The 26,704-nt window shown below is 42.2% G+C and overlaps 2 protein-coding genes and 1 pseudogene across 39 annotated transcripts in view; 1 reads left to right on the top strand and 2 right to left on the bottom strand.

Annotated features, from left to right (window-relative positions):
• The window catches only part of CPAP (centrosome assembly and centriole elongation protein), a 37,719-nt gene extending 16,049 nt beyond the window's left edge, over positions 1-21,670 (top strand). For 7 of the 15 annotated variants that reach the window (XR_015138217.1, XR_015138218.1, XM_086329881.1 and 4 more), the window contains 9 exons: positions 2,800-2,965; positions 5,131-5,373; positions 9,074-9,158; positions 16,658-16,719; positions 16,971-17,081; positions 19,330-19,470; positions 19,548-19,632; positions 19,718-19,838; positions 21,305-21,670. Coding sequence is in view for 9 of the 15 variants with exons in the window: in XM_086329881.1 (XP_086186007.1) it covers positions 2,800-2,965; positions 5,131-5,373; positions 9,074-9,158; positions 16,658-16,719; positions 16,971-17,081; positions 19,330-19,470; positions 19,548-19,632; positions 19,718-19,838; positions 21,305-21,500 (1,210 nt within the window). In the remaining 6 variants the exon portion in view is untranslated. The remainder of the gene's footprint in view (positions 1-2,799; positions 2,966-5,130; positions 5,374-9,073; positions 9,159-16,657; positions 16,720-16,970; positions 17,082-19,329; positions 19,471-19,547; positions 19,633-19,717; positions 19,839-21,304) is intronic. The other 8 variants (XR_015138213.1, XR_015138215.1, XM_086329884.1 and 5 more) reach the window with 6 other exon arrangements.
• On the bottom strand, positions 11,907-12,406 carry LOC147361708 (large ribosomal subunit protein eL42-like; annotated as a pseudogene).
• A 2,804-nt stretch (positions 21,671-24,474) lies between the features above and the next one.
• RNF17 (ring finger protein 17) overlaps positions 24,475-26,704 on the bottom strand; it is a 118,583-nt gene continuing 116,353 nt past the window's right edge. For all 24 annotated transcript variants that reach the window (XM_086329862.1, XM_086329854.1, XM_086329874.1 and 21 more), the window contains 2 exons: positions 25,122-25,221; positions 24,475-24,656 (listed from right to left, as the gene is read on the bottom strand). In XM_086329862.1, coding sequence (XP_086185988.1) covers positions 25,123-25,221 — 99 coding nt within the window. In that variant the 3' untranslated portion in view covers positions 24,475-24,656; position 25,122. The remainder of the gene's footprint in view (positions 24,657-25,121; positions 25,222-26,704) is intronic.

Raw genomic sequence — 26,704 nt, forward strand, 5'->3', positions numbered from 1 at the left:
TGACATAATGCACACAAACTGGGTGGCTTAAAACAACACAATTTTATTTTCTCACATTTCTGGAGACTGAAAGCCTGAAGTCGGGCATCAGCAGAGCTGTGCTCTCTCGTCTCTTCTCTTGGTTTCTAGTGATCCTTGGCCTTCCTTGGGTTGCAGCTGAACATGGGGTTGTTTCTGCCTCTGGGTTATTGAGAATAGTGCTGAGGAGCCACCACGCTGTTCCACAGGGGCCACGCCAGTCATGTCGTGCATATTTTACCAGTTTGTGTCATGTTCACCATGCTGGTCCACAGCGGCTGCGCCGGTTACGTTGTGTTCATCTGCACGAGCCAGCTCTGCATCCTGGGGATCAGTCATGGTGTGTTAATGCCTTTACTGTGCTGTTGAATTTGGTTTGCTAGTTTTTTTTTTTTTGAAGAGTTTTACACCCTTATTCATCAGGGACATTAGTCTATAGTTTTCTTTTCTTGTGTTTTTGCCTTTGGTATGAGAGTGAAAACTAGCTTCACAGAATGAGTTTGGAAGTGTCCCTTCTTTTTAAAGATTGGTATTAATCCTTCTTTGAGTGTTTGGTGGGACTCACCTGTGAAGCCACCTGTCCTGGGCTTTCCTTTTGTGGGAAGTTTTTGATGACTGATTCAGTCCTCTTATTTGTTATTGGTCTGTTCAGGCTTTCTCTTTCTTCTGGGTCCAGTTTTGGTAGGTTGTATGTTTCTAGGAATTTGTCAATTTCTTCTGAGTTATCCAGTGTTTTGGAATATAATTGTTCATGTGTGGTCCTTTTTATTTCTGAGGTATCTGTTAAGGCCTGTATTTCTCTTTTTTTCTTAGTCTGACTAGGGGTTTGTCTCCCCTAATGCGTGTGTCATTCTTTTAGTCACATCACTTAAGTCCTGTAGGCTTTCTTCACTCCTTTTCATTCTTTTCCCTTTTTTCCCCTCTGACTGGGTATCTTCAAGTCACCAGCCTATGTGGTCGCAGATTTTTTTTCTTTTGCTTGAGTCTGCTTTTGAAGTTCTCTGTTGCATTTGTCGCTTCATTTCTTTTATTCTTCAGCTCTATAATTTCTTTCTTTTTTAATAATTTCTGTTTGTTCTTGTTTTGTTTTACATGTTGTTTCCCTGATTTCATTGTTTATCTGTGCTCCCTTGTAGCTTACTGAGCTTCATAAAACAATTACTTTGTGTTCTTTGTCAGGTGGTTTGTAGATCTCCATTTCTTTGGGCTGGTTACTGAAGCTTTATTAACAGTTTCCTTCGGTGGTCTCATGTTTACCTGATTCTTACTGATCTGTGTAAACTTGTGTGGATGTCCTTGTATTTGAAGGAACAAACACCTGCTTCCTGTCTCTAGAGGCTGTTTCTGGCAGGTAAAGACCTTGTCCTTCTGGACTCCTGGACTGATGGGTGCCTCCAGGATCACGGTGGGATTGTAGCTGGCTCACTGTGCTGGATCCACAGTGAAGGGGTTCACCATTTGATAGGCTTGTCGCCAGGGTTGCAGTCAGCTGTGGTTCCTGCCAGATCCCCAGTGGACAGAACTGCTTCATGGACCACAGTCAGGCAAGACTGAAGCCACGTCATGGGCTGCCTTCTGGACCACTGCTGGGTCTGTAACGGGAGGTGTGTTTCCAGAGGTCAGCACAGGTGTGGCTCCTGCCAGGTTCCTGAGCATCTTCCCACTGGGCCCCCGGTCCGACAGGACTGCCTCTGTACCCAGAGCAGGGCTGGAGCTGGGTCACCGGTTTGTGTCAGGATCTGTAGGCAGGACCATGGTCTGTGGGTCTACTTCCATGGGCATGGGTGGGCATGGCTCTTCCTGCCTCCTTTGGCAGTGGAGCTGTGTGTAGTGCAGTCAGTCAGGTTGCCATTTGGTAGGTCTGCATGGACCTGCATTCTCAAAGTGCTGTCCTTGATCTCAGGCTTCACCAGGGTTTCCCAGTTACCTCCCAGGGTCCTTGAGTTCCCACTTTTGTCTGTAGGTGGTGATCAGATTGTTGTTTGTGTGGGAGCATGTGAGTCGGGACCCCTTATTCCACAGTCCTGCTGTTGTCGCGCCATGTGCTCTCAGCACAGCATCCAAAGACCCTGGGTTATGACAGCCCCAGACCAGTGTGCTGCTGTGCTCAACACCAGAGTCCTCACCGTGGTCCCAGAGACCATGACCTTTAGTGGTCCTCCCAGCCCCACCATGTTTTTGACATTCTCTCCTACTGTTCTGTCTCTTTAGCCACACTGGCCTCCTGGCTGGTCTTTGAACACGAGTCATGTTCGTACCCTGGGGCTTTTGCACACAGAGTTTCCTCTTCCTGGAATACTCTGTCCAGATATCTTCATGACCGATCTCTTCCGGTCCCTCAGATTTCACTTCACATACTATCTCAGCAAGGTGATTCCATCCGTAATTTCAGTCCTCTGACCTCCATATTTTCTAACCTCATTCCTTGCTTTATTCTTAACATTTCTAGCGTTCCATATATTTTACTTTTTTATCTTTATTGTCCTCTGTTGCTCCCACTAGAATGTAAGAAGCTTTGTAGGACTAAGGATTTTATTTTTCTCACTGTGGTTTCTCCAATTCCTAGCATAGTGCCTGAGTCATAGGTGGTTCCCAGAAAATGCTTGCTGAGAGGGGCTTTACTGAGTTGATTGTTGTTTCACTACTGTTGATTGAAGGTGGAGTCACCGAAACCAGCAGCTTCTCCATTCCAGGCTGTCACTGGGGCTTCATTTTGTGCCACATGTGGATCACTATATCGAGGTGGTCTCCTTAGATGATAATGTGGTTTGGTCATTTTAGGAAAGAAATTGCTGACTTTGAACAACAGAAAGCAAAAGAATTGGCTCGAATAGAGGAGTTTAAAAAGGAAGAAATGAGGAAGTTACAAAAGGAACGCAAAGTTTTTGAAAAGTATTCTACAGTTGCAAGAACTTTCCCAGATAAAAAGGAACGTGAAGAAATTCAAGTATGTCAGTTATTTATATCATATTCATAAGTTATTAAAGGTGGCAGTCTTGTAAGAATTTTAGAATTATTTGTGTCAAAGAGAAATTGGGTATCAATGTATTAATCATCCATTGGCTCAGCAGATAATCGAAGATACCAGGAATACCTTCTGTAGTCACGGCTTTTCATTTTAATTTTTATTAAATTTTTTACTCTTTGGCTATGCCATGGGGATCTTAGTTCCCCAACCAGGGATTGAACCCTCACCCCCTCCATCTTAACCACTGGACCTCGAGAGAAGTCCTGTACTCTTGTCTTGTGAAGAGTAAAATATGTCAGTTCTTTTCTTACTAAAGACTTTCCCAGAAAAGACTACGATAATGACATGGATAAATTCAAAACGTTGATTTTGAATTCCTTTTAACTTTACTGAGGAATAATTGAAATATATAGCTATGTGTTTAAAAGTATACTGTGTGATGATTTGATGCACATATACATTGTGAGATGATTACCAAGGTCAAGTTATCTCTGAGTGAGTGGGTGTGGAGAATGCCGAAGATCTGCTCTGAGCAGCTGTCTGGTGCACAGTGCAACTTTGTTAACCAGTCACTGAGCTGTACCGAAGCCCCTCAGAACTTACACTCTTCTTGCAGCTCAAAGTTCATGTCCTTTGACCTCCCTTGCTCCATTTCCCCTCCCTCCAGCTCCCGGAAAGAGCATTCTGCTCTTGGAAGTCAGCTTTTCCCCACTAAAATTCTATGTGTAAGTGATACCATATAGTATTTGTCTGCTGCTGCTAAGTCGCGTTAGTCGTGTCCAACTCTGTGCGACCCCATAGACAGCAGCCCACCAGGCTCTGCCATCCCTGGGACTCTCCAGGCAAGAACACTGGAGTGGGTTGCCATTTCCTTCTCCAATGCATGGAAGTGAAAAGTGAAAGTGAAGTCACTCATTTGTGTCTGACTCCTAGCAACCCCATGGACTGCAGCCCACCAGGCTCCTCTGTCCATGGGATTTTCCAGGCAAGAGGACTGGAGTGGGTCGCCAGTGCCTTCTCCGATAGTATTTGTCTATTTTTGGTTTATTTGGCTTTGAATTCTTAAATTATTTAGGTTTATGAGTTACCATTTTAGAATAGTTTATTTTTGCACATGATAACTGGTTACCAGTTAGAAATTGCTCACTTCTTGGTTGCACCCCACTGTTTTATAAATAGGAAGTTCAGGGAGGTAATGACCTTGCTTCATGTGTTTTCATGGCACAGAACTGGGATACGAGCCTTGACCTCACCTGGGCCCTGGAGTCTGTCTCTCTGACGTCGAACCCTGGGAAGGGCCTTGACCTCACCTGGGTCCAGCCTCCGTCTCTCTCTGAAGTCACACCCGGGAGGGGCCCCTGAGCCCTGTTCCTTCCCCTGTTGCCTTTGCTGCTCTGTTGACTGCTGTGAGGCTGTGATAGGGGTGGGTGTTCAGGCCCACACGTGTTCACGAAGTGGTGGGCCGCCTCAGTCGGAGTGAGCTTGTGGGTGGTGGCGATGCTTTCTTGATTTGACTTCCCTCCGTTCTCAGTCACTCCCCGTAATTTGTACCCACATGGGTGCAGGTGGCTGATTTCTGTTTGTACAATTGCAAGTAGCTTCCTCAGACATTTCCAGGAGTTTCTTCACTTAGTCATTCAGTGCATCTGAAACAAGTCATTTTCTCAGAACCAGTTCTCAGGAATTTCAGATACACCCAGTTTCAGTCTCAGGAATTTCAGATAGACCCAGTTTCAGGGCTGGGAGTTCTGACTTCATTTATTCCCTTTGTCACTGCTCTTCCTTCAGTTAGTCATGGATTCCTCTTCACCAGATAACCCCACTTGTCTCTTTCTATTTCAGTTAATATCTTAGTTTAGATCTCAATTACCTCATGGCTTCTTTGTGATGTCTGACATCCCCTGCCCCCACCGCCCCCCTCCCCTGCCCCCTGCCTCCTGGAATCTTATTGATGGTATGAGGTGGGACTCCAGCTTGAACCCCGTTCCTTTTCCTGAGGAACCCGATGTTTCTGAAATGTGATTCGCTAAGTCTTCCCTTTTCTGCTCTTTGTGCTGGGCTAGTGATCCTAGTTTGTTGATGTGTTGTCTCTCCTGTTGCATTGTTTTAATTCTAGTAATGGTGTTTTTTTTTTTTTTGGAAAGGTTTTGAAGCGGCAGGTATCTGATTTACAGGAAGATCTGAAAAGAAAGGAAGCAAAGTGGTCCAGTACACATGGCCGTCTTAGAAGCCAGATAGAAATGTTGGTCAGAGAGAACACAGACCTCCGGGAGGAAATAAAAGTGATGGAAAGGTTCCGACTGGATGCCTGGAAGAAAGCAGAAGCCACAGAGAGCAGCGCCAGGATGGGTCAGTGTGTGACCGCCTCAAAGAAAGATGGGTTCTTGGTAGGTTTTGTCACCTTGTCTCTGTTGTCGTTTAGTCTCTCAGTCGTGTCCGACTCTGTGCGACCCCATGGACCGTAGCCCACCAGGCTCCTCTGTCCGTGGGATTCTCCAGGCGAGAATACTGGAGTGGGTGGCCATTTCCTCCTTCAGGGGATCTTCCTGACCCAGGGATTGAACTGCGTCTCCCATGTTACAGGCAGATTCTTTCCCACTGAGCCACCAGGGAAGCCTCTGTCACCCTGGGGAGATGCTGACTATTTGGGGAGTTGGATTCATAGAAAGATATAGAGGGTGGGAGCCAGGGCCAGGGGAGGGGAGGAGGAGGAGCTGCTGTTTCCTGGGTACAGACTCAGTTTTGCGAGGTAAGAGCTCGAGATGGTGCGACTGCACAGCAGTGTGAGCGTACCTAAATACTGAACTGCCTTCAGAAGGTTGAGATGGTAGTTCTATGTGTATTTCACCACAGTTAAATTCTTCTTTTGTGCATTGTAAAGATTTCAAACTCATTTTTATGATTCTTTAAAACCACTGTACCATGAAGGAGGTCCCACTTTTAATCTTTTTTTAAAAAAACTTTTTGTTTATTTATTTATGGCTGTGCTGGGTCTCTGTTGCTGTGCACGGGCTTTCTCCAGTTGCCGCGAGTGGGGGCTCCTCGAGTTGTGTGGGCTGACTGCAGCGGCTTCTCTTGTGCATGGGCTCAGGGCGTGCAGGCCCAGCAGCTGCAGCCTGAGGACTCAGTGGTTGTGGCTCAATGGGCTCAGTTGCTCTGTGGTGTGTGAAGTCTTCCCAGACCAGAGGTCAGATCTGTTTTCCCTTGCATTGGCACATGGATTCTTAACCACTGGGCCATCAGGGAAGTCCCTCATTTTGATAATTCTTGTAGAGGAATTATAACACAATAGGCAGGTAATCTCAGTTAAAACAGGGTAAGTAAATTTTATGCAGAGATCCTCTTTTTTCTGTGCATATGATCCTTTTGAAACAACTGTTTTTTTACTCATCTATATTCACGGCTGTGATATGCAGACACTGAGGCACTGGGGATCAAGCAGTGAACAAAACAGACTTCTTGTCCTCTTGGAACTTGTATTCCAGTGGTGGGAGAAAGATGAGTGTTGGACATGGTGTGTGAGGTTGTGATGAGGACTAAGGAGAAAAAGCAAGGAGGTGGGATACCTGTTGGGGGAGGGTGTTGCAGTTTTCTGTCCAGCATCTGGGGAAAGCTCTCCTGAGAAAGCAAGGTTTGAACAACAGCCAGGAGAGGGCGCAGTGAGCCAGGATAAGTCCGTTTGGGAGTCCCGAGGCTAGAGGAGCCCTGTGGCTGGTGTGGCTGGAGCAGAGTCCATCCTGGAGAGCAGAGCAGAGTGTGAAATTAGAGATGGGCTGGGAGTGGCCGGTGCAGCTTTCCTTAGGCCTTAATCACTTCCCAGAGTGCTGCCTTTTCTTCTGAGTGAGATCTCGAACTCTCAGAAGGATGCATGGGAGGGGCGGCCCCCCTGCTGCAGACGTGAGAGTGGACTGAGGTGTGCTGCGGGCACCATGAGGAGCATTGGGGGACTGTGGTCTTAGACTGGTGGCTGAGACTGTGGAGCGGTTGGGAAGGGTGGAGATGTGGGTGGGATTTAGTGATAAACTGGGTGTGGGGTATGACAGCAGGAAAGTGGGCTTCCAAGTTGAGGGTCATTTTTTTGGGGGGGGGCCATTTATCATGAGTCCCCTCAAAAGAGAGTACATGTTTCTGGGAGCGTGGATGTTAGGAGCTCAGGTTAGGTCAGGTGAGTTTGAATTGTCTGCTGGACATCAGGTGGACACGGGGTGGAGTTGGGTGTGTATCCAGAGAAGGTCAGGTCTGGGCTAGAAGTTTGGGGCCCTCAGAATGTGTGGGAGAGACCACTAGGGCTGAAGGTATGGATGGTGAGGAGAAAGAACCAGAGCTGAAGTGGGGAGGTTAGTGTGGTGTCCTGAGGGCCAAGTACAGCAGGCAGAGAGGCCTGAGCCTCAGAGGCTGCTGCTGAGTAAGGTGAGGGCTGAAAGTAGATTCTTGGATTTGCCAGAGGAAAGCCTGACTGGGTGAGAGAGTGAGAAGCTTCAGACAGAGTGTAAAGCTTTGTGCAGAAGTCTTATAGTAAATACAAGGAAATGAGGTAGTAGCTGCAGGGGAAGTTTTTTATTTTTGTTTTAAGATGGGAAAATTAACAAGTGTTTATGTATTAGTAGGACTGAGTAGGCGGAGAGGAAAACCTTGAGGAGACCATGCGAGGGTTGTTGAAGCGGTGTCCACACGGAGAAGGGCTGGGGTTTGAGGGGTGGGAGCACTGGTGTGGACGTCTGTGCCTGGTGATGGGGCGGCTCGGGGGTGGACCCATAGCTGCACGTGGGGGAGCCCTTGGTGGGAAGTTCCCCCAACCCTTTACCTTTTCTCAGAGGAGTGGGAAGCCTGGCTCTCTGCTGAGAGAGGGGATGGAGGAGGCTCTGGGAGCTTTGAGGGGAGGGAGGGACGGGAATTCGGGGTCCTCAAGAGCGCAAAGCCAGGGGGAAATGTGGTCTGACTCCACAGAGGTTAGAGATGGTATGTTTCAAGTAGGAATTGTTTGTTATTTTTGCTTATTCAGCTTTTCGAGTGTAAATGGTAGACAGTTAGCAGAGGTTATGTCAGCCCAGTGAATATCAGAGTGAGGGGGCGTGAAGTTGACAGTATATATAGCAAGAGTGACTGCAGTGAACCATGATTTCAGTCTGCTCAAGAAGGGCAGAGGTTTGGGGAGATGCAGGAAACACGATCAGTGGATCGTGGGACCCTGCATGCTGTAAGCCCTGGAGGAGGGAGGGTGTCAGCGGGGTGAGCTGGGAGGACAGGATGTGGAGTCAGAGGGTAAGATTCCCCCACTCCCAACCATGTTATTATGAAAGCTGAGCCAAACAAATTTGAAAGAATAGTATGATGAATACCTGAACACTTCATCTAGATCCAGTCATTGTTCCCTTTTGCCACATTTCCATGTAAAGTGTTTTGCTGAACCATTTGAAGGTAATGGCAGAAATTGTGGCATCTCACCTCTAAATACTTTGGCACTTTATTAAATGGCACTGGCTTTTTGAATGATTATTATTTTGTAGGTTGCTCTGAAATTGATACTTTGGCAGCTCTTAATAATTGCAGATGTTGATAATGACTAGTTCTCCTTTGTCCACTGGAGTACCTAGCTGAGGTGGGAGAGAGTGGTCTGGAGGCGGCAGCTATGGCATTATCTCCTGACAAGCAGGGTACGTGGATGAGACTGACTGGGCAGGAGAGAAGGAGATCTGGCTGGAGGAGGAGATGGGAGCAAGGAGGACATCTCCCTTGACCCCTAACCCCGGGGGGTGGGAAGACAGGGTGTGCAGTCTCCTGGTGTCTGACCATGAGTTCCAACCCTCTCCTCTGACCGCTCTGGTAACGTCACAAAAACTGTTTCACATTGTCTGCTGTGCCTCACTTGAGGAGTGAATGTATTTCCAGAGGTGGCGTGTGAGGATGTGTGTAGTCCATTCCTGGTAGCAGCTGGTTCTCCGGCCTGTTCACTCAGTATACATGAAAACAGCATAAATTGAACACACTTAAAGTATTCCCTTTGCAAGCTGAGTTCTGTTACTTTCTTTCCTTGTACTAATGTGTAGACTAAACTAATTTTATATTCAACATTTTCTCATACTATAGAATTCATCAGTTCGATTTCAAAAGAGTCAGATTTCTTCAGGAACCCAGGTAGAAAAGTACAAAAAAAATTATTTGCCAACACAAGGTAAGATAGTTGCATGATCTTTTTATAAAATATTTTAGAAACTTAAAGAGTGGAGAATTTACACCAACTTAATAGAAATAAGATATTGTAAATATAATTGAAGCCCCTGTGTATCCTCCTTCCAGTTAATTTGCACCCAGACCACATTCCCTTTCTTATTTTTCATTCTTTTAGTACATTGTGTCCATAAATCAACGTAGTATTGTGTCATACTCCATCTGTCTGCCATTTGCTTTCTATTTTAAGACCTACCCTCAGTAATACATATAAACTCCAGCTGTACATATTCCATGTATATTTGCCACAGTTAAGCTGTCTTGTTGATGGGCATTCACGTTCTCCATGTCTGTCACAGAATGAATAGGACAAGTCTTGGTCATGTGAGCTTCTCTCAGACACATGTCAGGGGTAGGATATTGGGTCACATCAGGTTTGTCTCAGTTGAGGAGATGTTTGGGTTCGATCCCTGGGTTGTGAAGATCCCCTGGAGAAGGGAATGGCTACCCACTCCAGTATTCTGGCCTGGAGAAATCCATGGACTGTACAGTCCTTGGGGTCGCAGAGAGTCGGACACAACTGAGCAACTTTCACTTCCCTTTGCAGTTTTTTTTTTTTATTGTCAACAGAACATGCTCTTTGTGCTTGCTAACACTTGATCCGCTTAGACTTTAATTTGGCCAGTGAGATGGGTGTGAAATGATGAGTCACTGTCATTTTAATATGCATTTCCCTGATTACCGATGAGGTAATGTGAGCATCTTTTGATATTTAGTGGACATTTGAGTTTCCTCTTGTGAACTGCCTGTTCATCTCTTTTGCCCGTTTAAAACTGTGTGTGTGCTTGTCAGGTTTTGCATATTAAAGTTAATTATAAGCACTGCCAGTATCTTCTGCCCATCTATATTTAGCTTTTTGGTTTTTGTTTCTTTATACATGTGTTTTCCCTTTTAATACTGAATTTAATCAAAAAAATGGTTTTGCTTTTTGTGACTAAGAAATCCTTCTCAAACATCAAGTCACAAATACACTATTTTCTTCTATGAACTTTTGTTTTCACAGCTGGGTTTTTAATCTGCCTGGAAGTTTTAGAAAGTATTTCTGTAAATTAAATTTATAGAAATGGATATAACGTATGTGGTTTGAAAATTATAAAGGAAATATGAGTAACCACTGCCCACAATAAGAATTAGCAACACCTCAGAACTGCCCCCTCTGTGATCATATTACATTGCTTTTCCTTGAAAATAGTTTCTACTTTCATAGGTATAGTCCTAAAAAAAAGTTTTACTTTTTTTGAGCTTTCTGAAGAGTCAGTCATGCTGTATGTATTCCATTATATTCTTCTTTCACTATGTGTTTTTGAGATTCAGTCTTGTTGATCTAGTTCACTAATTTTCACTGCTAGGTAGTATTAGTATTCCATTTATGAATATATTACAGTTTGTTATTTTTCTGTTGATGGTTAAGTTTTTCTTAAGTTTTGGGATGTTAAACAATGATGCTGTGAACTTTCCTACTCATTTCTGGTACACATTCATTTCTCTAAGACATATACCTAGGGCTAGAGTTAAACTGAGTAATTTGTAGGAATATCTTTAACAGATATTGCCAAAATATTTCCCAAAGTGATTTTACTCTCTCACCAGCAATGTAAGTGCTTGCTTTGCTCCACATCTTGTTATTACTTGATTTTCAGAATTAAATTCATGCCAGTCTGTTAGGAGTGTATCTGAATCTCATAGTTTTAATTTGCATCACCATTACTAAATATGTTGAACACATTTGCCTGTGTTTAGTAGCTGTTCAGAATTCATCTTTTGAGAAGAAATTGATGAGATCTTTATTTTGTGGAGTTGTCTTTTTCTTTATTGTTCGTGGGAGGGTCCCCACATCCTCATAATCCTGTAACAGTTTCATGTATTCCAGGTATCTTCTCCCAGTGTATAGCTTGTTTTTTTACTCTTAATATGTTAAAGATATAAAAAGTATCTTTTTAAATTGAAATATATCTGACATATAACATTGTATAAATCTGAGGTGTACATCATGTTGATTTGATGGATTTAGATATTGTGACTGTCAATGTGTCCATACCTAGCACCTCTATTAAATCACATAATTATGATTTCTTTTTTAGTGGTTGGAATAATTAAGATCTAGTCTTCTTAGCAAGTTTATGATTATAGCATAGTATTGTTGTTCACTACACTGTGCTTTCTATTTCTAGGACTTATTTACAGCTCACTGCAAGTTGGTATACCCTAATTTCCACCTCCTAGCCCTTAGTAACCACTGTTTTATTCTCTGTTTTAATGTGTGGCTTTTTGAAATTCCACATGTACGTTATACCATACAGCAATATTCCCCGGTATATATGTACCACATTTTCTTCATTCATTCATGGAAGGGCACTTTAGGTTATTTCCATATCTTGACTGTTGTGAATAATACTGCAGTAAACATGGGAATGCATGTATCTCTTCAATATCCTGTTTCCATTTCCTTTGGATATATATACTCAGAAGTGGAATTGCTGACTTGTTTGGTAATTCTGTTTTTAATTTTTTGAGGAAATGTGCATACTGTTCCCTAGTGGCTGTACCAATTTGTATTCCCACCACCATTGTACAAGGGTTTCCTGTTCTCCACATCCTTGTTACCTAACAGGGTAATACTTGTTATCACTTGTCTGGGTTTTTTTTTTTTTTGATAGCCATTGATATGCATTTCCCTCAAGATTAGTGATGTTGAGCATCTTTTCATGTACCTCTTGGACATTTGGATACCATGTTTAAAAATATTGTCTAGTTAGTTCCTCTGCCCATTTTTATTTTTTTTAAAACAATCTCAAATTTTTAGTATATGTGCTGCCGAAGCAAGCACATAAATTCAAATTTTTATTGTCTCCTTAATAAAACAAAACATGAAGCTCAAAACTGGTTCACTTGGCCCTTTCTCTTATCTCTTCCCAGCCCAAAATACTTGCATCTCTTAATAACGAGCATTCTCTTAGTTAGATCTGCAGTTGGGCTCAACACCCCAACGTATTCAAGCCTTGGTACAGTCTTTGTAGTTTTAGCCTTCTTCTGGAAAATCGGCTTAGTCTGCCCACCGTAGCCCCTCTGCTTCCTGTCATAATGCTACTTTCCTTGGGGATGCAGAGAATCCTTGCTTTTCTTCTACTGGGTCACTTTGTGGGGCTGGTGCTTGCCATACTTAGTTCAGCAGCTTTTAGGAATGTTCACCATGTTTGCGAGAGTGCTACCAGCACAGAAAGCCCTCAACCCATTTTTAAATTGTATTTTTTTGTGTTTTTTTAATTATTGAGTTGTATGAGTTCTTTAGGGCCTCCCAGGTGGTGCTAGTGGTAAAGAACTCGCCTGCCAAGGCAGGAGACCTAAGAGACATGGGTTTGATCCCATGGTCGGGAAGATGCCCTGGAGAAGGGTATGGGACCCCACTCCAGTGTTCTTGTCTGGAGAATCCCTTCGACAGAGGAGCCTGGTGGGCTACAGTCCATAGGGTCACAGAGTCGAACATGACTAAAATGCACTCATGAGTTCTTTATATATTTTGTATGCTATGCTAAGTTGCTTCAGTCGTGTCCGACTCTGTGTGACCCCATAGACGGCAGCCCTCGAGGCTCCCCCATCCCTGGGATGAATCCCAGGCAAGAATACTGCAGTGGGTTGCCATTTCCTTCTCCAATGCATGAAAGTGGGGAACACATGTATGCCTGTGGTGGATTCATTTTGATATTTGGCAAAACTAATACAATTATGTAAAGTTTAAAAATAAAATAAAATTTAAAAAAAAAAAAAAAGGATATTTAAAACTTAAAAAAAAAAAAAAAAAGAAAAATGAAAGTGAAGTCACTCAGTCATGTCCGTATATTAACTCTTAATTTGATAGATGGTTTATAAAAAATTTCTCTCATTCTGTAGGTTATTTGTTGATTGTTTCTTTGCTGGGCAGAAACTTTTAAGTTCGATGGTTTTTGCTTTTGGTGTTTGTGCTTTTGATGTTATATCCAAGAAATTATTGCCAAGACTGTTGTTAAGGAGCTTCTTTCTTATGTTTTGCTCTAGAACTTCTACAGTACCAGGTCTTATGTTTAAGACTGATCCATTTTGAGTTCATTTTGAGTGGTGTGAGAGAGATCCAATTCCATTTTTCTGCATGTGTTCAGTTTTTGCATTGCTTTATAAAGAGACTGTGCATTCCCCCCGTTGGGTGTTCTTGACTCCCTTGTTGAATATTAGTTAATTGTATATGTAGGGGGTTTTCTATTCTGTTCTATGGGCATTTACATTAGTTGATTATTGATATGTAAGGACTTATGACTGCCATCCTATCGATTGCTTTCTTTTGGTTTTCTATTTCCATCGTTTCTTTTTTCCCCCGTTTCTGCCTACCTCTGTAAACATTTTTTCCCATGGTGGTGTGCTTCATCTCTTGTTTTGTTGTATTTGTGAATCAACTCTATATTTTTGCTTGCGGTCACCATGTGACCTACATAAAACATCTCATAGATAAAACAATCCGCTGTATGCTATTAGCAACTTATCATTATAAAGGCTCCACCACCCTTTTATGTTTTGATGTCACAATTTGCCTTTTTTATGCTCTGATTTCAGTAACATTACAGTAGCTCGAGTTTTTGGTTTTTTCACAGCACTGCACAGCATGCGGGATCTTAGTTCCTCCAGTAGGGACCGAACCTTTACGTCCTACAGTGGAAGTGCAGAGTCCCCACCACTGGACTTCCAGGGAATTCCATAGGTGTTGTTTTAAAAAATATTCTTTTCCTTTAAACGTTATACTATAATTAGGTGAATTAGGTTCTTTTTTTTAATCTGACTGTACATGTTCACGTTTATTACCAATGTGTTGTGTACTTACCTGTTGTCTTGTTGCTAGTTTGCATCTTTTTGTTTCTACTTGAAGATCTCCTTTCAGCATTTCATGCAGTGTCTTATAGGTCAGGTGATGCTGAACTACCTCAGTTTTTGTCTGGGAAAGCCTTTATTTCCCCTTCATATCTGAAGGATAACTTTGCTGGATAAAGTAGTCTGGGTGGGCAGGTTTTGTTTCATACTTTGATATGTCGTTTTCCTCTCTTGGCCTGTGGGGTTTCTGCTGAGAAATCCACTGAGAGCCTAACACTGTGCCTTCATAAGTTACTTCTTTTTTTCCCCTGGCTGCCTTGAAGGTTTATTATCATTGATTTAGGAAGTTCTCACCTATTCTTTCTTTAAATAATGAAAGCTCTGATTTCTTCAAACTCTGTGCCCCTTTCTGCCGCTCCTCTTCTGGAACAACAGTTAATCAAGTATTTGCCCTTCTAGTGGGAATCCAATAGCTCTCGTTGGCTCTCTTAGTTTCATTTCCTTTTCTAGCTGTATTATTCTTGAATTTGTGTTTCCCAAGTCACTTGTTCTTTCCATCTGGTCTGCTGTGCAGTAGATGCTCTCTGTTGCATTCTTCACCTGTCATCGAATTCTTCACCTCCAGAATTTGAAGTAGCAGATACTTCCTTAACAAAGCTTTTATGACTTCATTGGTTCCTTCAATTCACCAGGCTGGCTGCTAGAAACCTTTCGTTTTCCAGGAGGTAGGGCCATAGTTCAAGTTTGTGCTTCCTTCCCTGTCCACAGATTGACTGTGGCCTATCTTCTGAGCACTCCAGCAGACACACAAGGAGCTGGCAGCAGTGGAGGTGTGGGTTCAGGATCCTGAGGTGCCTGTGGGCCCAGGGGGCGATCCTTGAGTGGCATGTGTGGACCGACGGTAGACAGCAGGAGCTGCATCCTTCCGTGCCCATTATGTGCTTACCTGCTCCCCTCCTCTTTTCCTGACTCCCCCTAGTTGTGGAGGCCCGGGCCCTCCTCAGAAGTTCAGCTGCTCCTGGAGAGAAAGCAGCTTCTGAGCCACATGGCAGGTGGCTGGGCAGCCGCTTCCACTCAAGCTTTCTGTGTCCTCCTCTGGAGAGGTGGTCTGCCACCACCACACAGCTCAGGTCCACGCACTGTCCCCTGGGCTGGGGGCAGCTCTCTCGGGTTCCCCTCTGCTCTGCGTATAAACTCGTCTCTGTCCTGCCCTGCTAGCCTGCTCGTCTACCCTGGACGTCTTCAGGTCCACTCTCTGCAGGTTTTTCCTCCCATAGTGAGTGGGGATGGGGCGGGTTTGCCGAGTCCCTTGGGTCCACAACTCCTACTGAGGTCTGGTCTATCTTCAGATGCACAGGTGGGCAAGAATCCCCCCAGATCCCTGGGTGTAAGGCGCTGGGGCTCTTTTGTTCAGTTACAAATGTCAAGTTGTTAAGGGGAAAGAGGAATGGCTTAGCTGCCGTGACGCTGATGTCACCTTAAAAGTTGCCCACTTTCTTTCTTTAACGTAGTTGAATTTCACTTCTTTATGGGTAGTCCTCTCGCCTATAAAATGAGGATATTAGTCTCTTCGGTGGAGGGTGGTTACAGGATTCAGAGGTGATGTTAACACAGAGCTCAGACTGCAGGGTGGTTTTTGTGCCTGTGACGTGGGGGAAGTTGGTCATTTAGCCAAAACCTGTGTGTGCTCCTTGATTCCTTTTCTCTTTACTCCCCACCCCCCTGCATTCCCATCCATCCTTAAACGCATCTCCTCTGATGTTGATGTTTTTCTGAATCAATTAAGTAGGTTGAACCGTATGAAATTACTAGTACCTGGCAACTTGGGATCCTTGGGTCTGTTATTTGACACAGCACACACACTGCCATCTCCACAGATGCCCACAGCCTGCTTAGTGGGCCCTCTACCTCTGCTCTTCTCCATTCTTGGAGCATTCAGGATCCATTCTGGTTTTTTACATTTAAGTCAGATCCTGGCACTTGAGCTTGAAACCCTTCAAATTTAGGACTACTATCCATTGGTATATAGGAAGACAGTATTAGAACTTTAGTGCCTTTTTAACCTAATTTCAGTTTGTTGTTGCTGTGGTGTCTATGTGTGAGCACGTACACGCATGTGTGCTTATTTTATAAATTGTGTACTCCTAATACACAGTATAATTGGGTGTATTGGTCATGATCTAGAAAGTTTAGACCACAGCCATTAGGTCTATCCAGTTTCTTTTTCAAGCCATATTCTCTGTCTTTCTGGATGCTTCCACTCTTTGTTCTCCATTTCTGCCCTCTTAACTAAAGCCCTTGTCTGCAGAGCACCTTCAGGTTTATCTGTTAGGTTGGTTGAGCAGTTGTCTCTTTGTCCAGAAAGAGGTTGTAAACTTTCAGAAAACGGATACTGTCTTTGTCTTTCTTGGTCATCAGGACTTAAGTATTTGAATAAGCATCTGAATTTATATAATGAAGAACTAGGAATTAGTAAAGAAAAATACTAAAACTTATCTTAAATAACAGGTAAAGAAGAGTGAACTAAGGAAATGTTTGACCACAGTATTGAGTAAACTAAAATCTTTCAATTAAATAATCAAACTAACTCTGACAGTAATATTCTAACAGGTAATCCATCTCAAAGATCCAAGTCTGAGCCTCGTGATTTAGGCAGCTCGGAGAAGGGACAGGTAAATCTTTGTTCTTATATATTCAGACATATTTCTTAGGCTTACAGTTGATGAGTGAACTGGTTTAAGTTTCCATTTATAAAGGAAGCTTTTTACTTAACATCATAAAGGTTTTCTATACAACACCAACACTAGCCATAGAATCCTGTAATAGTGAAATCTGGCTTTTGGACATAAGTGTTAAGTTTTAGCTGCTTGAGATTTTTATTACATGTCATATAGCACAGACTAAGAGCCTCCTGTCCTTATAGACGGCCTCACCCAGGGAGCTGCCTGAACCAGTGAACTTTCCAGATCCTGACTATAAAGAGGAGGATGAAAAAGAAGAAATTGAGGGAGAAATCAGCCATCCTGATGGAAAGGTTACTTTTTTTTTTTTTTATAAAAAATAGACATGGGTTAAAATATAGTTGAAACAGATTCTAAAATCATTGACTGTTGAGACTTGATGGGGCTTAAGGTCTTCAATGCTTTGGCTCATGTCCTCAGGCTGAACCTTGGGACTCCTCTGAAAACACTTGATAAATGAAAATGCATTTAGTTGCCATTTCTGAGAGATGCAACAAGAGGAGGAGTACAGTCTCATTGTTTAAGCTTCTTGTTCTTTCCCCAGATACGGCTGAAAGCCTTGGTAATCCCTAGTACTCGTAAAAGCCTCAGTTCAGTTCAGTCGTTCAGTTGTGTCGACTCTTCGCAACCCCATGAATCACAGCATGCCAGGCCTCTCTGTCCGTCACCAACTCCTGGAGTTCACCCAAACTCACGTGCATTGAGTCGGTGATGCCATCCAGCCATCTCATCCTCTGTTGTCCCTTTCTCCTCCTGCCCCCAATCCTTCCCAGCATCAGGGTTTTTTCCAGTGAGTCAACTCTTCACATGAGGTGGTCAAAGTTTTGGAGTTTCAGCTTCATCAGTCCTTCCAATGAACACCCAGGACTGGTCTCCTTTAGGATGGACTGGTTGGATCTCCTACCCCTCCTTAAATGTTTCCTGGATTAGCTGCTTCTCTGCCCCAGCCCAACAGTATTATTCCTGTGCTTGGGAAAGGTTCTGAGTGGGAACAGCCTGGCTGGGTGCTCCAGTTAAAGAATGAAGGACAAGGGAAGGGACAGAAACAGGGTTTGTAACTGAGGTGGTGGTTAGGGGATTTTTCCTTAGGTTTCTAGAACATGTACTTTTTTAGGCTCTTTGATCCACTTTAATAGAAATGAGGTTGAAGTTCACTGAATTGTGAGGAATGAGTGAAGGACAAAGACCAGCAATCAGAAGGAAGTTGTTACCTCTATCCTAAAGTAGTTTTCCTGTACACTCTTTCAGTTCAGTTCAGTTGCTCAGTCGTGTCTGACTCTTTGTGACCCCATGAACCACAGCACGCCAGGCCTCCCTGTCCATCACCAACTCCCGGAGTCCACCCAAAGCCATGTCCATAGAGTCGGTGATGCCATCCAACCATCTCATCCTCTGTCGTCCCCTTCTCCTCCTGCCGTCAATCTTTCCCAGCATCAGGGTCTTTTCAAATGAGTCAGCTCTTCGCACAAGGTGGCCCAAGTATTGGAGTTACAGCTTCAACATCAGTCCTTCCAGTGAACACCCAGGACTGATTTCCTTTAGGATGGACTGGTTGGATCTCCTTGCAGTCCAAGGACTCTCAAGAGTCTTCTCCAGCACCACAGTTCAAAAGCAACACTTTACTTTCGGGTAACAAATTGTTGATGAGGAAGGGTTTTCTATTTTAGAAGAGGAATGAGAAATTAGGATATCACCAGTGTAGAAGGTCTAATGAAAGGAAGGGTCTTGGCAGCAGTCATCAGTGGCTGCTGAAACCTCAGATGAAAGGTTGACGGGTCTTATGCCGCTGCCCAGTTAGTGCTGAGGTTGTGAGGCAGCCGCATACTTACTGATTTCTGGACACGCTGTCATACAGAGCCCACTGCTGTACCTAAAAGGCACTCGTCAGAATAATTCACCTGGAATGTAATCAAGCCTTGAGAGTAACTACTGGGTTTTTTAAGGAAAAATAGGATATGAGAACATGTTAACTGACAGAAAAATAGAAAAGCAATTGGCCAGACCCAGAATGTGGTCAGTACTATATGTTCAGTAACTTCGTTCTTTCAACAATTGGCATTAAAATGGGGAAACGAAGGGACCATTAAAAATTGAGATCAGAGAGACACATCAACCCAAGTGTGTGTGGACCTTGTTTTCATCCATATTCAAGTAAACCATACAAAGCCTTTTTTTTGGGCGAATTTATGAAAAACAGTGTGAAGGTTATGATATAATGAGGGAATTACAGCTTGTTAGGGATGATAATAGTTTGGTTACTGACTGTTCCAGGAGAGATTTGTTGAAGTGTTTAGAGCTGAAGTGATAATCTGAAGGTTGCCTAAAAAAACAACTGAAAAGTTTGGGGGGAATAGGTGACTTAAGAATGGACATGATGTGCTAATAGGTGAAGTTGATTGTTTTGAATTGGAACTTTTCTCTCCGAGAAATATTTTAATTTTTATCATGAAAAATATCAAAGTAGGCAATTTATAAGAATTAGGGACGTTTTTGTCACGTGGTCTCAGGAAATTTTTGCTAGTTTGGTTTTCTTTTTTGTAGATAGAGAAGGTTTATAAGAATGGGTGCCACGTTGTGTTGTTTCCAAATGGAACGCGAAAGGAAGTGAGTGCAGATGGGGAGACCGTCACTGTCACTTTCTTCAACGGTGACATCAAGCAGGTCATGCCAGACGGGAGAGTGGTAGGTTTCCACAGGTGTTTTCTCTGTAGCATAAACACCCCTGAAGAAGCGGCAGCGCTGACTCCTTGTCTTTACAGGTCTACTACTATGCAGCCACGCAGACTGCCCACACCACATTCCCAGAAGGGCTGGAAGTTCTACATTTCTCTAATGGCCAGATAGGTGAGAACCTGCTCTGCCCTCTCATTCTATTAAATTCTTCCTTCCTTTAAAAATAAAATATTTATAATAACCCCCTTTCTTACAGAAAAACATTTCCCAGATGGAAGAAAAGAAATCACATTTCCTGACCGGACTATCAAAAACTTGTTTGCTGATGGACAAGAAGAGAGCATTTTCCCAGATGGTACAGTTGTCAGAGTACAACGGTATGTTACCTGTCAAGTTGGTTTCTAGTTTTCAACTTTCAATCAGTAATGAAGTTTAAAAATCTTAAACTTTAATAAGTCATTCAACATTTTAGTTGAGTTCAGAATCTGAGAGCAGGTAAGATGTGTTTGCAGCACTTTAGAATTTTAGACAAGTTTGAGACCAATGGATTCTAACATTTTGCTTAGTCTTTAGCCTAGAGATTTGAAGGATGTCTAAAGAACACTTCACGAAAGGAGGATGGCAGATACTTATTTAGAAATAAGTTTGGTGAAATTTGAAAACGGTGAGTGAGACACAGAAGGGAAGCTTCCCTGTCAATTTTTAAGAATAACTGGACTCTGTATTTTGATTTTCTGGGTCTCCCTGTCCCAGCCTAAGCACTTTACTCTTCTGGCCTCTCTAAGCCAATTCCAAATTAACAATTTCTTTCTTTATCCTTCTGAATGTTAAATTTCTTGAAGTCAGAGATGACTTCTTTAATCCACAGTGAAGAGTTTGTGAGATCCAGTCCTGTTTTTAGTTTCACCCTCCTTTCCTGGAGTGTAGCAGTTAAGTACCCATTAACTTGAATTATGTGATGTAAACTTGGCAATAATGTAGGAACTCCTTATGGTCATGACTTTTTCCCTTAATGTGGTCTGAAATCTGGTGTTCTTTATCTGGTGCTCAACTAAAGAAAATTTGAGGAAAAGCTTATGTGTACAGTATAGATTTCAAAAACTTCTCAATTTTGACTCTTATGAAAACTTCCCTAGAGCCATCTATTTAATCTCATGGCCAGTCTTTTCTCATCTATACTCAGACATATCCCATGTTATTAGTTCATTCAGGATTATCATTTTTAAATTGAGGTGTAACTGACATATGACATTAGTTTCAGGTGTACCACAAAAATTTACTAGATATTTGTATAGCAGAATGATCACAAAAGTCTAGTTAACATCCATCATCACACATAATTACATGTTTTTCTTGTGATAAAAACTTTTATTCTCTTAGCAGTTTTTGAATGTGCAATTCATTCAGGGTAATTGTGCTATTTTTGTTTTTCACTTATAGCAGTGGTTTTCAAACTTCAGGGTGCATCTGAATCTGGAGGGACTGTTCAAGGGCTTGTTGCTGGGCCCCACTCAAATAATTGGCATTTCTAGTGAGCTCATGGGTGATGCAGACACCATAGGGCCACACGTTTACTAGAGCAGTGGCTCTCTAACCTTTGTATGTGGCAGAGAGCCACATATGTGTTCATATGAAATTTGAGAAATAACCAAAATAGAGAAAAACATTCTGTGTTGAGAAGTTGACAACTTCTCAACTTTGCACCCTAGCTTTGTTTTATAATGGGACATTATCCTTAAAATAAGGACCAAGGATATTCTTGGAGAAGGAGTAACTGCCAGATTTCTCCTGCTGTAATCTTCATGTTTTTATAAAGGAATTAAATTCTATTTAAAATTTACAGAGATGGCAACAAAATCATAGAGTTTAATAATGGCCAAAGAGAACTGCATACGGCCCAGTTCAAGAGACGGGAGTATCCAGACGGCACTGTGAAAACTGTGTACACAAACGGGCATCAGGAGACCAAGTACACATCTGGTCGAGTAAGAATGAAAGACAAGGATGGTAATGTTCTCATGGACACAAAACTGTCATGAAACTCAGTCTGACTCAATGTGACTCATCATGAAATGACACTAACTTGATTTTCTTGTTAAAAAGAAATGTACATTTCTTGTGGATTCTGTGGTTTAATTTATATATTCTGTGTGTGTGTGTGCATCTGTGTGTGTATATAAATAAATAGAAAAGACTTTGGAGTATAAAACTTCTTGCTTTTTATGTTTGAAATGAACAGGGCAGCTTTCATTTTTAATTCACCTCCCTTGTCTCCTATGGTCATAAGCAGCATAGACTTTAATAAGGGGATGCTTTCTGTGGTTGGTGATGGCTATGAAAACCAGGAAGTACAAGAAATACAGTATCACATAGTTTTTATCACACAGATTTTCCTACTGCCTGTCAGCCCTATCAAGGTTATGCTCAGAAACATCACTGAAGGAGGAATCATTTCTCCACTCACTATTACTATACTCAATCAGTGCTGAAATTAAAGCATTATAATATCTACCACCAAGGTCAAAGAATGCGAAGTGAAAACGGAATATAGAAGTAAGTCAATCAGTCAAACAGGTAGGAAGAGTTCATTCTGCTAGTGCAGATCTCATGGGAGGAGAAAGCAGCTGTAATGAGGGTGATACCTGGTCAAAACAGGACACGTGAGAAAGGCGGGGCCTGAGAAACAACCAGGCAGTGTTATAAGTTTTCAGAGAAAATAAGGAATTATATTTACGTAACCTCAGGATTTAGAAAAGCTGGTTTTAGAAAAGGCGGATGAACCAGAGATCAAATTGCCAACATCCACTGGATCATGGAAAAAGGAAGAGAGTTCCAGAAAAACATCTATTTCTGCTTTATTGACTATGCCAAAGCCTTTGACTGTGTGGATCACAAAAACCGTGGAAAATTCTGAAAGAGATGGGAATACCAGACCACCTGACCTGCCTCTTGAGAAACCTATATGCAGGTCAGGAAGCACCAGTTAGAACTGGACATGAACAACAGATTGGTTCCAAATAGGAAAAGGAGAACATCAAGGCTGTATATTGTCACCCTGCGTATTTAACTTCTATGCAGAGTACATCATGAGAAACGCTGGGCTGGAAGAAGCACAAGCTGGAATCAAGACTGCCAGGAGAAATATCAATAACCTCAGATATGCAGATGACACCACCCTTATGGCAGAAAAGTGAAGAGGAACTAAAAAGCCTCTTGATGAAAGTGAAAGAGGAGAGTGAAAAAGTTGGCTTAAAGCTCAACTTTCAGAAAACTAAGATCATGGCATCTGGTCCCATCACTTCATGGGAAATAGATGGGGAAACAGTGTCAGACTTTCTTTTTTTGGGCTCCAAAATCACTGCAAATGGTGATTGCAGCCATGAAATTAAAAGACGCTTACTCCTTGGAAGGAAAGTTATGACCAACCTAGATAGCATATTGAAAAGCAGAGACATTACTTTGCCAACAAAGGTCGGTCTAGTCAAGGCTGTGGTTTTTCCAGTGGTCATGTATGGATGTGAAAGTTGGACTGTGAAGAAAGCTGAGCATCAAAGAATTGATGCTTTTGAACTGTGGTGTTAGAGAAAACTCTTGAGAGTCCCTTGGACTGCAAGGAGATCCAACCAGTCCATTCTAAAGGAGATCAGTCCTGGGTGTTCTTTGGAAGGAATGATGCTAAAGCTGAAACTCCAATAATTTGGCCACCTCATGCAAAGAGTTGACTCACTGGAAAAGACTGATGCTGGGAGGGACTGGGGGCAGGAGGAGAAGGGGACAACAGAGGATGAGATGGCTGGATGGCATCACCGACTCGATGGACATGAATTTGGGTGAACTCTTGGAGTTGGTGATGGACAGGGAGGCCTGGCATGCTGCAATTCATGGGGTTGCAAAAGTCGGACACAACTGAGCAACTTAACTGAACCTCAGGATAGAAAGCCATTTTTGTTTCTGGTTGGGGGGTCCATGCTGTACAGCTTCTGGGATCTCAGGTTCCCCAACCCGGGAATGAACTCAGGTCACGTCAGTGAATGTGCCAAATTCTAACCCCTAGATCACAAGGTCCACCCTTGAGAAAGACTTTTAAATGAGATACAGCACAAATCTTAAAGGTTAATGAGTCAAAAGTTTGTCCAAAGATACCCCAAAAAGAAAAGTCACAGACTAGGAAAAGATACACATATCTGACAAACGATTAATAACCCAAATACATTAAGAAGCCTTACTAGTTAAAATTACAAAAGATATGAATGAGCAATAAGCAACTAAACCAGTGAATGCATATGACAAAAATGATGTATCTCTTGTATCATAAACTGGCTAATAATGGTCTGGCCACACTGCATGTCAGCAAGGAACTCAAGACTACTAATGGTAGAGTTAGTTTGAAAAACAATTACCTCAGGACTTAGTAAATTGCATTAGTATATTCACTGGAAAACCACTCATAGGTACAGAGAGGGTCTTACTGTAGAATAACTCTAATTGAGAAAAAACTGGTAACAACCTCAAGATCTAACAGAATAAATTATGTGCATAGAGGGATGTAACAATGCAAGTGAATATAACAGCTATGCATATCATTGTGGATAAAAGACTCTTAAGTAGGGGGAAAGGCAACTGTGTGATACTTAAAAAAATATACGGAACTGTATATTGTTTATGGATGCTTACATATACAGTAAAATTATAAAGACATATATAAGCATGTGCTAAGTTGCTTCAGTCGTGTTCTACTCTTTGCAACCGCATGGACTGTAGCCCACCAGGCTCCTCTGTCCATGGGATTCTCCAGGCAAGAATACTGGAGTGGGTTGCCATGCCCTTCTCCAAGGTATATAAGCACAATAAATGCCAAACTCACAGTATTCACCTTGTTTGTAGGTAAGAGAATGATTGGGGAAGGGTAGAACAGGTGCCTACACTGTGCTGACAGTGTCTTATTTCTTAAACTGAATATATAGGAAATATTTTTCCTAATGTGGCTAAAATATAAAAATTAAAATAAGTAAATACTTGGAAAGCAAATATTTATTAACTTTTTTCAAACAGTTCTTAACAGTTCAACATGTAAGGAAGGAAAAAAAAAAAGCCCAGCAATATTGCAGAACAAGTGAAGGAAGTAAGCCTGAAATGGTCTACAATGTAACAGAAAACTTTCTTCTGGGCTGCTACAGATGCTCTGTACTGTATACCTGAAAAACAGAATGTGTTATTTTAAACCTGTGCTTAATGTTCAAATCTAGTTACTAAATCGTGTGTTACACTTATGTGAATGAATAGAGTGTGAGCTGTTTACCGATTAACCCTAATAATGTTTGTTATTAGGACACTGGTTATCCAGTAGTACCGTATGCAGAGGTAAGAGTTATGAGCTTGAATTATTTTCAGTGCTGGTCTCCTCCTTACGCCCCAAAACTATTTGGTACCATGATCAATCAGGACAGCTGTTCAATCCCAGCATTTTCACAACTATGGAACCTTTCTGATACTGACACTCAGTAGTTTATAGTTTAGAAGGGCTTATTAAGGAGAAATCTAGAAGAGAGATTCTTGTTGAGCTTGGTTGTCATTCCTTTGAGAAACAGTGTGAACCTCTGCTGTGTCAGTGCTGTGCCTGAAGCTGACCGTAAGGATGAACAAGAAATCATGGTACTTACATCATTCATCTCGGTCTGCAAGCCCCATTTCTACTAATGACATATGAATTGGATACTGTTTATCTTCATATAAAGTCACCATTTGTTCTGGTACCTGAGCCTAAAATGAAAAGATCTTTGTCAAGAAAATACCGTCATGTCTTTGCTGCCTGTTCCTCCTACAGCTGGCAAGAGAGACAAGGCATTCTCTAAGTTTATAAATTTGTACTATGTCCTTTCAAAGGTATTTGTGATGGTTTCTTGCTAAATTCCATTCTTTCTGTCTTCTACTTTATTTGAAATGGAACTCATCCCCAAAGTTTTCCTGGATTGAGCCAGTGGGCTCTCATAGTACCTTCCTTGTTAAAATTCATTTGCACTGTACACATAAAGCATACCTTTATGCACACACCACATTTTGATTGTTGTTCATGAGGTGAATACACATGTATTTGTAAGAACACTTACTTGGTCTGCTAGTATTTTCACTGGCTTCTTGAGAGAAACCTTGCATAAGCTCTTTACACTACTGCACACACAGGAGTGTGATATGTACAGAGATTTTCAAAAAGCACTTTCTAGTAACCGCACTACTACATTAAGAGCTCATTTTTGCCACAGCCAATATATCAGAAATCCCCAAATCTCAGGTCCTCAAATCAGAGCAAGTTGGGCTGAAACAACAGTGGTGAGGATGAAGCTGAACTGAAGAACATGTTTGCATCTAAAGGGACAGCTGCTGCACCACTTGTGTTGTCATTCCAGAAGATTTTGTAATATTTAAATATATAAAATATTAGATTTTATAATACATAAAATATATAAATACTAGATTTTATGAAACTTAAAAACAGCAGAGTTTTGGTGTATAATTTTCCAGTTTTAAAACAGCTGTGTTATTAAACATGGGTACAGGTCAGAGTCTGTGGGTCTCCCTTTTGTGTCTAAGCCTCTAAAGTAGAAAGCATATTAATACTGAGCATGACCTGGGTTTTCTTATTTGAACCTTTTCATACAGTTCTACTACATTAAACAATTCAAACTTAGTATGAGTACTCTGAAAACCACTTTCTCTGATTTTGACCACAATTCCGTTGTAATTTTTCCAACTTTTAGGACGCAGTTTAAATGTTACTTTTCCCCTGTGGTACTCTACTGGGCAGGGGCTCAAATACCATATTTCAATCTCTTCAGATAGAAATCATCCTGCTTCTCCCTACGTCTCACCCCAAAATACCTGTACTTGTTTGATAACACTTCATTCATTCTACTTGTATTAATGGTTTACACGTTCCCCTCATTGAACTCAGTTCAGTTCAGTCGCTCAGTCGTGTCAGACACTTTGCGACCCCATGAACTGCAGCACACCAGGCCTCCCTGTCCATCACCAAATCCCAGAGTTCACTCAAACTCATGTCCATCGAGTCGGTGATGCCATCCAGCCATCTCATCCTCTGTCGTCCCCTTCTCCTGCCCCCAATCCCTCCCAACATCAGAGTCTTTTCCAATAGAGTCAACTCTTTGCATGAGGTAACCAAAGTACCGGAGTTTCAGCTTTAGCATCAGTCCTTCCAAAGAACACCCAGGACTGATCTCCTTTAGAA

This window comes from Bos grunniens, chromosome 12 (genome assembly GCF_055505025.1).
Source record: "Bos grunniens cultivar Pamir isolate PY7600 chromosome 12, Bosgru_T2T1.0, whole genome shotgun sequence".
NCBI lineage: Eukaryota > Metazoa > Chordata > Mammalia > Artiodactyla > Bovidae > Bos > Bos grunniens.